Here is a 14,675-nt window from a genome sequence, read left to right on the forward strand (position 1 = left end):
GCCTTTCACTGCCTTTGCCATTCCAGAGAGATGGTTGTTTGATTATTTTAATGACATTCCTGTCACATAAACTTTGTCTTCGGGGAGAAGAACCGTTTCAGCCATGTGTTTGTCCTGCATCTTACAGCCAAGACCTTTCTTCAGTGAGAACCACAGACACCTCGTGTAGACACTGGCTCATTCACAAAGCGTTTTAGCAGCTGTTTTGAAGCAAGTGCATGTGGTGGGTTCTCTGCTCCAAAGCACTGTGGAGCTATTTCATTTCTAATCCACAAAATTAAAAAAAAAAAATAGCCCTGTTAAAACCATCATTAGAGGAAGTTAATACCGAGAGAGTCCCTGGCGTCTCCGCTTGCTGTGTGGCATTGCCGTGAAGCCAACCAAAACAAAACGTGAAGCCCCGCGTCTGTGTGCGCGCATGAGCGGGGCACGCCCATCAGCCATGCACAAGTGTGAGCTGCTGACGTATGTGCACACACTCGTTCTATTTTCCCGGTGTGGAACCCTCCAGGCTTTGGTCTCAGTCACTTGCTAGCTAAGACAGTCTGCAGTGCTGCTGAGAGCCAGCTGTGCGCTGAGTGGAGCCCTGAGAACTGTCACCTCCCCTCGACACACTCTGCTTCTTCACCTGCAAGAAGGGGACTGAACGCAGCTCTCCTGATGATTCTGTCAGCCTTCTAGAACCCCCACATTATCATCCCACCCAGGAACCCCATGCTTCATAGATGTTGCAAGGAAAATGGGAATCTGGGGGCGCCTGGGTGGCTCAGTCGTTGGGCGTCTGCCGTCCACTCAGGTCATGATCCCAAGGTCCTGGGATCAAGACCCACATCGGGCTCCCTGCTCGGTGGGAAGCCTGCTTGCTTCTCCCTCTCCCTCTGCCTGCTGCGCCCCCTGCTGGTGCTCTCTGTCAAATAAATAAATAAAATCTTTAAAAAAAAAAGAAGAAAATGGGAATCTGGCCTCACATTTTATTTCTAGAATGAAATTTTAACAAACAACTTAGTCTCTGATAACAGATCTAAATATTTACAGCAGACCTTCTCTCAAACCAGCACTTTAAGGTGAGAGCTTCTGTGGGACCATCTCTGACCTCTTGCAGGGCAGCCTGAGGGCAGAGGGGGTGGGCTGGGGCTTCCCAAGGCTGCAGACCAGCCACTGTCCCCTCAGAGCCAGGAGGACGGGCATGTCTCCCAGGGAAGAGGTGGGCTGGTGTCTGTGCCTGGCGCATCCCTTACCGTAGGAAAGGAGCACACGCTCTCAGGAACCACCACCGTGTCCCCTGAGCCCCTTCAGTGCGCCCTGGCTGCGGGGGCTGGGGCTCAGAGGGACAGACCAGTCCGAGTGACGGAGCCGGGGCCTCTCTGCATGCTCCTCCTGGAGCAGCCCCAGGACGCTGCCCACTCCCTTCCCGAGGCCTCGTCAGGGCTGGCTGCCGGTGTGCTCCTCATGGACACAGCCCTCCCCGTCCCCCTGCAGCTCACCGGCCACGCCCGGACTTGTGCGGAGGAAGGCTGTGTGTCCAGGACAGGTGCGAGCTGGCACGACAGAGGAGTGGCGTGAACGCAATTTGTGAACATGAAGTAAGTACGCTTGCTATCAGTCTGGGGCTATTCCGGGGCAGGGACGGTGCCAGGCGCATTGCCGGGGCAGGCACAGCTGACAGAACTGGTTTTATAAGCCACCATAGACCATCAGATTACACAGGGTGTACAAACACGTTTCCAAAACCCACAGGGGAATCTGAATGCAGTAACCAGTTCAACAGTTGGTTCCAACTTCTGGAAGGAAATGACCTTTTGATTTGTCTCCCAACCAGGGCTCCACACAAAACACAGCAAACTCACGGTCATCGCAGGCCTCTGGCGCTGCCCCGTGCGCTGTCTCCAGGGGCTGTGCCCACCCGTGCCAGAGAGCACTGAGAATGTGCGGGGGCAGCCCCGGGCCTCCGAGGGCCCCAGAAACAGGTCCACACCGCCGGCCACAAACATCTCCTTTCACGAGGCGACCGAGAGCTCACGCGACAGAGCCCGCTGCGTCGTCCTTCTCGTGCATTTTTGGTTAGGCTACAGCTACAGAGCTCACAGGAGGTGGGACCGCCCAACGGACAGACAGCCGCTGCTTCTGAACAGACAGACCCTGTTTCACAGGAGCCTGGTGCCCTCGGTAGCTGATGACACGATTTGAACCACCACAGCACTCGGATAATCGGAAACTCCTTTGGTCGTGTGCTGTGCAAGCCCTTGCTTCGGGGGCCAGGAGGGGCTGGGGCGCGTGCTCCGGAGTCGGGGTTGGCCGCGCCTGCACGGTGGGCCTGGCCTCCGAACCCCTGAGCAGCTGTGGCCTCGGGGCTCTGGGAGCTCCATGTGTTGAGACAGCCACCGGGAGCTGTCATTTTCACTGGAGTCACTGGGCCCACCAAGTATTCGAACACCGCCGAGAGTCGCAGTCAGAACACTGATAAAAATGGGCGCCAAGCACTCTGTCCTGGCCGCCCCCCGATAGCGGTGCCTGCCACCCCACAGGCACTGTGGCCAGGCCCTTGGCCATCCCCCGTCTCCTCTCTGCCCCCGCGCTGCACACCCACGGCCCCCGGCCCCGCACTTCCCAGCTCTCTGCCTCACCCAGACCTTTCCCTGGTGAGGTGGGGACACCCCTGCCCTCATCCGGCTAAGTGTGCCTTGTACTGACCCCTGCCCCTCCCTGATGCTCCTGTCTGGCCGTCACTTGCAAAAGGTGGGGCACCTGGCTCTGCTGGCTTCTCCACACCCATCCCGTCCGGGGCCCTGCCAACATGGGGCCCCTCCCCCTCTGCCACCGTGGTCCCCACCGGGCTCAGGCTCATGGTGGCTGCCCCACGTGCTCCAGCTCTGTCCCGTCACTGTCCTCAGGCCTGTCTAGGGTCTGCACTCTTGGCCACCAGCCACCCACCTCCTAGAGCTCCCTGCCCCTCCCCGCCTCCAGGAATAAACAGCAGAGGCAGCACTGCCTGCCACGGACGCCCACAGACCCACGACCGGCCCNGTCCTCAGGCCTGTCTAGGGTCTGCACTCTTGGCCACCAGCCACCCACCTCCTAGAGCTCCCTGCCCCTCCCTGCCTCCAGGAATAAACAGCAGAGGCGGCACTGCCTGCCACCGACGCCCCACAGACCCACGACCGGCCTGAGGAGCAGGTCTCTGCTGGGCGGGGTACCACAGCCCAGGCCTCTCCCAGCCTCTCCCCTCTTCTGGCTATGAAGCCAACCTCGGTCTCTGCCTCAGTGTCCACATGTTCTCTCCTGGGTTCCTACCCTGTTCTTGGCAGGACCCTGGCTTGCCCTGGGGAACTCAACTCCAAGCAACAAGTATTTAGGAGATAGCCCGTCCCCACCCGAGTCCCCTCAGGGCTCCCGCTACATAGCTGTTGGACATCCAGACCTGCCATGTTGGTCACCTGGCAGAGCCCCCAATATGCTCCTGGACAGACAGGGTCACGGTCCTCGTCCCCAGAGGTGGCCCCACACGCCTGCGGGTTCGTACCTGCAGGTCTCCTCCCGTGGGCGCATTCCTCCAGGACACAGCCAGGAAGCCTCTGCCCCCGCAGGCAGGTGCCCCAGCACCGCGTCACTGTACTCGCCTGCGTGCACTAGAGCCGTCTGGGGGGCCCTGCCTCCCCGGCTCCGCGCCGCCCCCCAGGAAGTCTAGCCGGCCTTCCACCAAAGAACGTCCCAGGTAAAGTGTCCCCGCAGGGGACAAAAGATGTGGACGCCCTTCGAGAGACGTAACTGCCTTCAGGAAATAAGGTCCAGGGATTTGCATCCAACGTCTTCACGACAGTGAGTCCCGGACGGAGGCAGAGCCTCTGCGGGCCAGACCTGGCACCGTGAGCGCGGGGGGTGCCGTCGAACTACACGCCCCACGTGGCCGAGACAGGAAGCGCTCTGTGCATTTCACCATGACAATAAAATAATAAGTTTTTGCTTTTTGTTTAAAAAAAAAAGCAACTCCCCCCCACAAAACACCTTATGGAAGTAACGAAAGTTCAAAGAGCTTCGATCTTTATGTCACGCTTGAAAGGTTGGGGGCCCATGAAATGAATCTGCCCAGTTGCTCAATTTGAAGGCAAATCTCAATTCGTTAAAAGATTAAAGTTACCACTTCAAAATATCCAGTTTTTCTGACATCTTTGATAAACTTTATAAAATCACATTTAAATGGAAGTTACGATTTAGAAGCACACGTAATCCCAGTTTCATTTCCTGACTGCACAGGGCGGGCCCGCTCGCCCCCAGACGGCAGGCAGGCGAGGGCTGAGAGCGCATCGTGGTGTCCGTCGCCCAGAGCCCTCGCCTCTGCTCAGCAGACTTCAAAGCCCGTCTGGTGGTGCGCTGGTTTGAATTAGGGTCGCCGTTTCTCCTCAGTCTGAGCCCGGGGAGAAAGTGCTGCTCCTTCTGGATTTCATTAGGGGCACCTTTCTTATCTCTTCTTCATCTCAGGCTTGATCTCCTGAAATGCAACGTGGCAGGCAACGGGTCTGAGGAACAAGGTGCTGCCCCCGAGGCCCACATTGTCCCCGGGGGCCCCCCCAACAAGGGGGAGAAGCGCAGAAGAAAGGGGAAAGCGGATCCTGACCCTTCTTCCCCCATCGATCGATGCCCGGGGAACCATAAATTGTAAACTTCAAAGTGCTATTTTACATTAAAATCAATAAAAAAACCCCAACCCTGAAACAATTTTCCTTTTCAAAGGAGCTATTTAAGCTTTACAAAGTTCGCTTGATAAGGTATCATCACGTACGCGCTTGGCAGAAGATGAAAACGGAATGTCAACAGCAACTCAGAGTGAAGGGTTCATCTTAAAGGCTGGTCTGGGGTGGGGGGGCCGGGAGGTCCCTGGGGCTGGAGGACGACCTCCCGATGCTGGGCGTCCTTGTGTCGCAACCAGAGCACCCAGGGGACGTGGTCCCATGGAAGCCAGGCCGCAAGCCGGCAATGTGCAAGCGGAGCCCCCTCCCCCATGCTGTACACCAGTCCCAGCACAGCGCCACCCTCTGCCCACGCCGGAGCTGACCTGGGTGCCCCACCACTCTCGGCAGCTGTCCAGACATTTTACCCTCCACGCAGCCTCCCAGGAGGGCTGGTTCTCAGGTGGGGGGAGGATACAGGGGTGCTGGCCGCAGGGGGCCCCACGGACAGCAGTGAGGACCCTGCTGCTGGAGCCCCACGGTTCGGATTTCGAGAAGCAGACAGTCAACCGTGTACATGAGCAAACTTTCAGATGTTCTATCTGTTTGGGGGAGTACCTCCCCCTTAAATTAGGCAGGCAAGAGTCAAAATCATATTCCCTCTGATCAGGAGTAAGAAGAAACATCAACATTAAACCCATGAGATCAGAGGAAAAAGTGACTCAGGAAAATCCGGGCAGAGAAATCACCTAGGGAGGTGACGGGCTCCGCCCTGTAAAGACCGGCCTCACTGCTTGAGAGGCTGACCTATGACCCGGACTTCTTCGAATTGGAGCTGAGCCGCTGGGGAAGGAACTTCCGTGCACAGGGCGACACGTGTGCTCAAACCCTCCCACCATTTGAGTTTGGAGCTGAGCGAGGAGATGTGGTGAAGGGTCCTGTGGCCCATGCAGGCTTCCCACAGAGCAGGGGGCAGCGTGTACGGCAGAGCACTTACAGATGAGTCCTCTGATGGAGTCCCACCCACCAGAGACACGACACACACGGGCACGCCTGCACGCACGCGTCCACGTGCACAAGTACCCACAGACACGCACACATACGCCCACAGAGCCCTGTGCATCATGCACGCACACGCCTGCACATATGTGCTTTCTGTTTAGATCGAGCAGGGTAAGAGCACAGAGCTCGAGAATGAGGCAGGGAGAAAAATTCACTGGAAACCTCGCGGGGCTCCAGTTCCTAGCGCACTGACAGGGTTGTCTAACAAAGACCCAGAGCCTGTCAAGCTCCGACACCGAACATCACCCGTTTCGCCAGGGGGCCCTGGGACCCCAGAGATGGTGTTCTTGGGAGACGGCGGGGGCCACCGTTTAAAATACGAGGGGCAAGCCTGCGTTGCGGAGCGCCCGTGTGTGGTGCGGGAACTACTTCCGTCTGGCCCCGAGCAAAGTTGAAATCGCCATTTGACGACACAAGCAAAGACGGCACTTGTAGAAAATCACCCCGCAGCTCTGTCCTAGTGGGAAAGCAGCGCAAAGCGGGTGGACGGCCGGGGAGCGGCCTCAGGTTGCAGCCATCAGGGAGGAAGGCTGGCTTCTCTTGCTCGGCCTCGCACAAAGCTTTGTCACAAGGCAAACCAGGAGATGAGCCAATCTCTCAGCTGAGCAGCCGCTCTTCCTGAACATCACGTTTTCTGAGCGCGGCACTGAACGCCTGGCCTGGGCCTCAGCCGCCTTCTCACCATCGAAACACCATCCTGCTTCTCAGGGGAAGTCCAAGACAGCCCGTGGCCAAAGGGAGGTGAGAAGACAGGTCAGAGACCCCTCTGCTGGCTTGAAGAACCAACGGAGAGAAGCACCAGACCCCAGAGCCCGTTTCCACCGGGCACCGTGAGGGAATCTGCAGCGGCCAGCACAAAGGAAGCGTGTGCGTGGAGGAAGAGCGAGACCACAGAACGGCAGGAAAACCGCGCAAGAGCTGGGAACGCAGGAGTGGAACTCCTGATGGCTTTATAAATGCCTGTGGGACAGGAAGCCAGGACACTCACCTGAAGGCCGCCAAGTACTCCGCGTCTCCCATGGGGGGGTCAAGGCCGCCGGTGAAAGCCATGTTGACGTTGAAGCCCACACCTGGCCCTGTGCCCACCTGCGTGGAAGAGAAAAACTCCTATCACAGGCCCTCAACCAGAGACGGAGCAGAGCACCTGACTCCCGGCGCCCCCACGGCCTCTGACTCGCAGACTTCCACAGCGGAGAGCCGTCCCAGAAGGCGGGGCTCCCGGCCCCTCGCACGTGGGGTAGCTGCGGGAGGCGCCAGCAGTGCGGGAAGATGGGCAGCCGTGCACTGTGGACGCCAACACGGCACCGCCAGATGGGCCTGTGAAGGAGGCTGTCCTTCCGACCTCCTCCCAAAAAAGAAGACCAGAGTCTGATGACACTTTTCCCCGGGGTGTTGGGGTCTCTTTGTTCAGGGAGGGCAGGCTCTGCTGGGGGAGTGGGGGTCACAAAGGAGCCTCTGAGCCTGCCGATCCCGCCTCCCGTGTGGCCTGGACAGGGACAGGACAGCACCAGCGCCCTGCCTCAGGGACGGACAAGAGCAGTGGCCTGGAGGTGTTTCAATCATGCAACGAGGGCCTGGAGGAAGGGGGGTGCCCCACGCCTACTCTCAGTCTGCCCAGATTAGAGCCAGAAATCATGTCCAGTCTTTCATTTGTACTTCAGATGAAATAAAGCCCGCATGTGCACACGGGACGGAATACGGTCTGACGACTGCCTGAAATCGTTTGGGACAAATGTGAACGTGAAGTCGTCGCTTCCGTGTGTGCGGGGGCTGTGCGTCCCCACACTCTCACCTCCAGAGCAGCCCCGCCTCGGCCCCTTGGACAGGCCTGCACACCAGTGGGCGGCCCCTGCTTACCTCGTCTGGAGCCCCACTGCCCGGGAAGAAGTTCCCGTCATCATAGCGGTGAAGGGAGATGTACAGGACATTCGGGTCATTGTAGAAGGCCTGCTGGGTCCCGTTTCCGTGGTGAACGTCCTGAAAGAGCGGGGAGAGAGGACTCAGTGGCGGCAGAGGCCTCCAGCAGGGCCTGGAGGGAGTGGGGCCGAGGCGACAGAAGGAAGAGGCCCCAGCTGTGTCCTAGTGGGTCATGAGCTCACGAACTGCACCATACTTGACGGCTGGCTCACGGGGACAAAAGCACCGGCACGCTGAGGGCTGACGATGGGTGGCTTTCCCTGGTGACCCTAGGCCTCAGCCATCTCAAGGCCCCATAAGCAGTGTCCAGTACTGGGAGCTTACTGGGTATGCTAGGCTGTGTGTGGTGTTTCTTTTCCCAACTGGAAAAGGACCCTGTAGTACATATGATAATCCTCTCTGAGCACCTGCTTTCCCTTCCTCTTAAAGCAATTATCAAATCATAAATACCAAACAGAATAGAGAAGAATAATAAAACGAACACATTCGGTGTCTACCCCCAGGATAAGAAGCTGTATTTGGGAGGTGCCTGGGTGGCACAGCGGTTAAGCATCTGCCTTCGGCTCAGGGTGTGATCCCGGCGTTATGGGATCGAGCCCCACATCAGTCCTCTGCTATGAGCCTGCTTCTTCCTCTCCCACTCCCCCTGCTTGTGTTCCCTCTCTCACTGGCTGTCTCTATCTCTGTCGAATAAATAAATAAAATCTTAAAAAAAAAAAAAAGAAGCTGTATCTGGAACTCTGATAATATACGTAGCGTTTTTACCCTCTTGGGGCAGTGGGACTGTGAGAAGAGACACCACCTGTAGGAAAATGGGAAGGAGGCTAAGCCAGCATGAGGGGTCACCAGGCTGAAGTAGGAAGGTGTTTCCGCCAGGGGGGACAGAGACGCACGGTGCCATGTCAGGTTGTGGGGGAGTGTGGCCCACACACTTAGATGGACGTGTGAGGTTGTGGCCATCACAGCCACCCCCCAACCCCCCAACCCGCCTCTCAACGAGGTCTTGCCATGGATTACCCTTCGATTGCTGCTCTCAACCACAGGCACATTTCTGGACATTTTAGGGCCCAGCTATCAGCAGGACTGGCTGATGGCTGTGAAGTGGACTCGCGACAGGTTCGAACTTTTATTTTCTGCATTTCAGGTAGTTTCCAGAAAGTTAAGGCCCCCAGATCCAATGTCAATGGGGGCAAAAAGCCTGCCTCGTCTCTGCACAGGTGACGCTGTCTGCTCGGGGAAGCGTGTGGGCTCCCAAACCCCAGCCCCTCTCAGGGCACAGGCCCCACTTACCCAGTCCACTATGAGGGTCCTGCTCACGTCCAGCCGCTGCTGGAGAAGCTTGGCTGCGATGGCCACGGAGTTAAAGTAACAGAAGCCCCTGCAGGCGAGAGGACGGACGGGGAAGACGGGCTGTCACCAGTCGTCACACAACGCGGGCCGGACCGGCTGCAGTCCCGAGAGTTCAGGAGCGTCTGGTCAATGCCCGGCTCCCTCACCCGATGCTACCGATTGACAGGCCCCCCACGTCCCCCACATGCACACCGTGGTGCTGTGGCGAGAAGCCCGTTGCACGGTGTACTGGCACGCCGCCCTCCCTGGCCCAGAACTAGGCAGCCGCTCACCGGCCGGCCTCCGCAGAGGAATGAGGGCACATATTTGACCTGCTTCCTGCCTATCCGTCTAGGCTCTCAGATGTGTGACAGTGGGGCACACATCACTCCCGTGAGTAACTCTGCTGTCTTCTTCAAGAAGGTGCAAAAACAAGCTAACAACGGCATTCAAGTAAGACCGAAAATCTAACTCCAGTGTTCCCTTTGCCTGAATTACCGCAAAAACAGGGAAATTTGGGTGGTTTTGTTTTGGGAACCCAGGCATGCAACCTGCAAGCCCCCCCCCACCGCCCCGCCCCAGCAGGACGCACGGCCTCTGGCGCCGGCACCCAGAGCTTCAGGGGCACATGCACCCAAACGCCCCAACACCCCCCCACCAACACGCTCCTCAGTGCTCCATCTGCCATCTGCGTGCTTTTGGGTTCCACTCCAGGATATCCGACAGCTTAGATTCAGATTAGAAAACTGCCTTCAGAGGAAGGAAACACACAGGATCCTGACCCTAACAGCATGGAGGGTTCTGGGTCGTGGCGTCACCGAGCCAAGGGTTTCTCGGGGAAGGCAGCAAGTGTAACCTGAAGCCGCTCTCAGGAGCTTCCAGGCACTCCCTCCTCCTTGGGAAGGAGAGTCCTTTCTCAAACCACAGTCCGATGCCTTCACTAGTGCATGTGGAGGACAGAGGGCTCCCGCTTGCCTGGGAGCCAAAGCCCAGGCCCCTTCGGGAGTGAGAGTTCAGCCCTCGGTTCCTCAGCCTTGTTCTAGCCGCCCCTGACCAGGCTCCGGCGTCCCCTCCCTGCACTTCCTGGCTTCCCAGCCGGGCTCCATCTGCACGGTCCTTGCCGTCCAACCCATCACTACTCACTCTTCAGGGGACAGCCTGATGTCACCTCTCCCACCTCCCCCACCAGGGGACATCCACCCTCCCATGGTGCCCGTCCTGCCCGCTGGACTGGTTTCCCAGGTCCCACGAGAAGGCATGTCTAGCCCACCCCTGGCACCAGGTACCTGGTGCGTAGCTGGTGAGGCCCAGCATCGGGTCCCTGTGACCCCGTCCCAGGTGGGTCCCCACCTGCCACTGCTTGTCCCCAGGGCACCTGGGCAATCTGCATGCCACACCTGCTGCCTCGCCAGCTCCACAGATATGTGCATAGTCAGGGCTAGGCTGAATCCCAGTGGAGTCCAGACAGCTGGACCCTGTGCTCATGACCTTGAGAGGTCAGCCTCAGTAGTACCACACCATAAGCAGGTCAGCTGGAAGGCCACATGGGAGATGACCTGAGGAGTTTGGTCAGAATGTTCTAGAACAATGAAGTGCCACATGAACTTGTTCTGGTGCAATTTAAGTCTCCACCCAATTTTTTACTAGAGTGAAGGCTGAGAAGACTTCTCTAGACTGACATTTGTAGGTTCCTGATTTGAGCAGCAAAGGTCCCCGGGGCTGCTCTGAGCTGCGCTAGTCAGTCAGGACTGTGTTTTCACTCAGGTGCAGCCCAGCCCTTTGAGAAGAGGAATCAGAAAAACTGGCACACCCCTGCCCACCACGGCCGCGTGTCCACTTACATGGGTGTGCTCTCCTCTGCGTGATGTCCTGGAGGGCGGACCACAGCAAAGCCGTTCTGCACACGACACCAGATGGAGGAGAAACAGGGAGGAAGAGGGGTTCACATCAGTAAGAAAATGAGCACAGACGGGACTGCTGGCAGGTTCAGAGTCACGCAAGGACATAGAGCCACAGCACGTCTGGGCTCACAGACGGGGACAGGACAAAGGGCTGGCTGTAAGCACTTCAAAGATGTCTGGGTCCCTGCTTTTAAAGAGATCGTCTGGTTGTCACGGTCAGTAAGATAAAAGGTGAATTCATCCCTGACGTTTTATCTTTGATGGCTCACAGGCAAGAAGGCTTGGAGCTGCTTAGCTCGGGGATCTGGATAGGAGTGGACGGGGCACCCTGGGCACCAGTACCCCCAGGAAGCCACTTGACGGGAACCCTAGGTGCAGATAAAGTACAAGGGGCTCAACCCAGGGGCTCCTGCCCGAGTCTGGCCTTAACATGAACAACTCGGCTCCCAGGGGAGTGGGCACTATAGAAAACAAGCAACCCATTTACTTGGAAGAAGTGGCTCGGAGGCTGGAGAAGCTGTCCCTGCCCCAGGACCTCTAAGGCACTGATGCTTTAAAGAGCCATCTGTAAACCACTCTGTACCCCTGCAATGAAGACGACTTAAATGGGCATGTCGCGTCTCGCCAGCAGGAAGCTGTGCGGTCACGGCTGGGCATGGAGCCCCCGGGCTGGCTGACCGTCGAGGATGGGGCCGCGGTACTCAGCCTGCTGCAGGGCCAGCTCTGGGAGGGACAGGGTGAGGGACACGGGCACGGGGAGCCCCACCTTCTGCACTGCCAGCGCTGCAGAACCAGGCCGTCCCCACACACGAGCCCCGCACAGTGGTTCTCGGGAGTGTGGGCTGCAGACCTCTGGGGTCCCCACGCTCCTCTGGGGGCCCGTTCTCCTAACAATCCTGACTTGGTTTGCCTTTCTCACTGTGTTGACAGGCACACGACGGTGCCAGGGCAGTGCCAGCAACGGGCACTAAGTCCCCACCCGTGAGCGCACACCTTCTAACACCCCGAGCCGACAAAGGGGAAGCACGGGCAGGTGCGTGTGGGGTCAGGGGCCAGACTCGGGCTGTTGTGTGAAGAGGAGCAGTTTGGCAGACATGTGCCCTGAGCTCTTCCCGACACTCAGAGGACCCCCCCACCCCCCGACGGGACGTGCGCCGATATGAACGATTTCAAAAATCAGCGATTCCTGACACTGTGCGACAGGATGGGTCGGGCTGCTGGAAGATCTGCCTGATTCAAGGAGCCCATACGTCCAGATGGGGAGGACACCGTGCTGCAGAAGTCCGGCGTGCACGAAAGCTGCCGTCAGTCTGCAACACCCGGCAGGCTTCACTGCTACTGTTTCAGGGCCCACAGTGCCGCTAACCTCGAGAAACTGCCACGTGTGGACCTGTGGTGGAGCATCTGGGAAGAATCTCCACGGTCATCTGAGAGAGCTGTGTACACCCCCCCCCCCGCCTCCGCATCAGGCCAGGCGCCTTTATGTGCTTCTAGTGACCACAGTCGCCGGAGACGGAGCAGAAGCAGGTCTAGACGGCAGCTCGTCCGCTAAGACGGGCGTTCCTGTGAGTTTCAAATGAATAAATATGTTTTCAAAGTGCTCGGTTTCAACCTCTAGCATGGCGGTCACTGGTGCTGACACCCTTACACAAAGCTCCGGGGTTCTTCAACAGAGGGTAAGAGCGCAAGCTGCTCCCGGGGGTCAGCAGGGCCCGCCTTTGGCCCCGGACAGGAGCCGTCCTCCCTGTCACCGTACCCCGTCAGAAAGCCCCTGGCGGGCTCCTTTCCGGGCCCGTTTCTGCAGGGTGCTCACCGACCTTCAGCTCCCCCGTGGCCACCTTGAACACCAGCTCGACCACGCAGCCCACGGCCAGGCGGGCCGCCCCTGACGAGTGCACCTCGTTCCATATGGTGTCGCTGTCCACCTGTGGAGACAAGGGTCCTGCCGTGAGGGGACATGTCGGCCGTCACCCCTGCCCCCCCCTCCTGCGGGGCCATGCAGCTGGGGGCTTGCGAAGCCCGTGGGATCCCGGCACGGAGCCGCTCACCTCTTCTTCACTAATTATACGACACACCCAGCTCACATTCGGGCTTTTTTTTTTGAAAATATGCCAAAAAATACTAAATAGGAAAAGAACCACAAACGCAGAAGGAATGAGAGGTGCATGACTTTACCCCTTCTGAGGGCTCACTGCTTTCCCCAAGTGCTCCAATGTGTGTGAGGTCAGAGCAATGGCGTCAAGGTCACCAAGCTCCTTGTCTGTCTGGTGTCGCTGCAAGTACAGGGGAGCGATACTATCCCCAGAGTGAAATGTCAGGAGGGTGGGAATCGGGTCTCCCCACAGGAAGACCTGACCTCCTGCTGACTTTAACAAGTCGCTCCAGACGTGGGACGGGAGCACGAAGGACAAGAGTGGGCGCAGGGGGTGGGAGGAGCCGGCCTTCGGGGGCCGTCCTGGGGGGCCATGCACTGCTCTGCCCCGGTGACAGGGTGTTGGCCCGGTGGGCTGTTCCACCTCAAACAGAGAAACGTGTGTGGCACAAACACGTTTAGGTCATTTCTGTTTGTTTACTTAGGCTCATTAGATTTTTTTAGAGCTCTGGCTACTGTGCGCATTAAAGGAGGCAGAGAAATTTCAGCAGCCAGCTCTGCAAGCCAGCGGGGGCAGGACCGGAGGGCCCAGATGAAGCACGTAGCCCCTGGGAGCCCGGGCAAGGGCCCCTGGGCACCACCTCCAGCTGCGGGGCAGCCGGAGCCTCGGGCACGCTCATGTGCCCTTCGTGGGGACGTGCCCAGCCCGGTGAGAGTTCTGAGGAGCTGCGCGTTCACAGGCTGGTCCCCTGTAACAGTGTCTGCCAAGTCTATGTGAGAGCCCCTCCTTCCCAAATCAACCTCCTCCGAGGACCGAACGCTCCGGGACTCCAGAGACAGAGGCCAGGCAGCCACACACAGAGGGGACATAGCCAACCTGCGCCTGCCCAGGTCCGTCCAGGCGCCCACGGGCCCCTGCCCACCTGACAAAGACACCGGTCATTATGCGGGGGGTGGATTTCCTGCAGCGAACGCTTGAAGCTTCATCTTCAAAGCAAGATGACTGAAAATACATTTATGAGGGGTTCGAGCCATTTCCGGAGGAGTGTTATTCTGTGAGGGCTATTCTTTTCAATGACCAAACCTCTGTGTTCTTTAAATAGTTTCCAAATGTCCAAAGAACGCTCTGCACTTTGCCGACTCTCCGCAGCATTAATATTCAACTTTCAAAGCCCGGCTTCTGTTGTAAATAACACGGGACCGCTCTTCATGGAAGTAACCGTTCAAACAGAACCGTTCAAACGGAACTGTTCAGCTGCAGGGCCGTTCGTTAAAATCGAAGGTGACAGTCCTCGGGCGAGAGTGCCGGGGGGGTCCCAACCTCGGCTGTGCCTTCTAAGAGGGTGAGGATGACCGGGCCAGGCTGGCCAGAGGCTGCTCCCCTGAGGACTGAACACGGTTTACACAGAACCACTCGATTACTTCTCCCCAGAACGAGAGGATTTGGGTCTTCTGTCCAGGGAACCGGAGCCAGGAGGCAGGCTGGACAACCCTCATGGCTCTCTGTGTGTGACCCCAGGGCAAAAGGCCCCATGATGTCCTGCCCAGAGTGAGGGGCCAGGTCCCAGGCTGTCCCTGTCCTCAGAGAACCCAACAAGACGTCCCTCAGCTTCAGAGCCCAAGTCCTCCAGCTGCTGGCCACCAGCTGCCGGCCGGACCGGCCCAGGATGGCCAGGGTCCAGCCCTGAGTTCCAGGAGCACAAGGCTCAG

At 58.3% G+C, this 14,675-nt stretch overlaps 1 protein-coding gene across 1 annotated transcript in view; it reads right to left on the minus strand.

Moving 5' to 3' along the window:
- The window catches only part of HDAC4 (histone deacetylase 4), a 166,381-nt gene that overhangs the window by 18,735 nt on the left and 132,971 nt on the right, over nt 1–14,675 (minus strand). The window contains exons 19-20 of the mRNA XM_034655536.1: nt 7,584–7,703; nt 6,715–6,812 (exon numbers count right to left, since the gene is read on the minus strand). Of these exons, the coding sequence (XP_034511427.1) occupies nt 6,715–6,812; nt 7,584–7,703 (218 nt within the window). The remainder of the gene's footprint in view (nt 1–6,714; nt 6,813–7,583; nt 7,704–14,675) is intronic.

Source organism: Ailuropoda melanoleuca, chromosome 2, assembly GCF_002007445.2.
Source record: "Ailuropoda melanoleuca isolate Jingjing chromosome 2, ASM200744v2, whole genome shotgun sequence".
Lineage (NCBI taxonomy): Eukaryota > Metazoa > Chordata > Mammalia > Carnivora > Ursidae > Ailuropoda > Ailuropoda melanoleuca.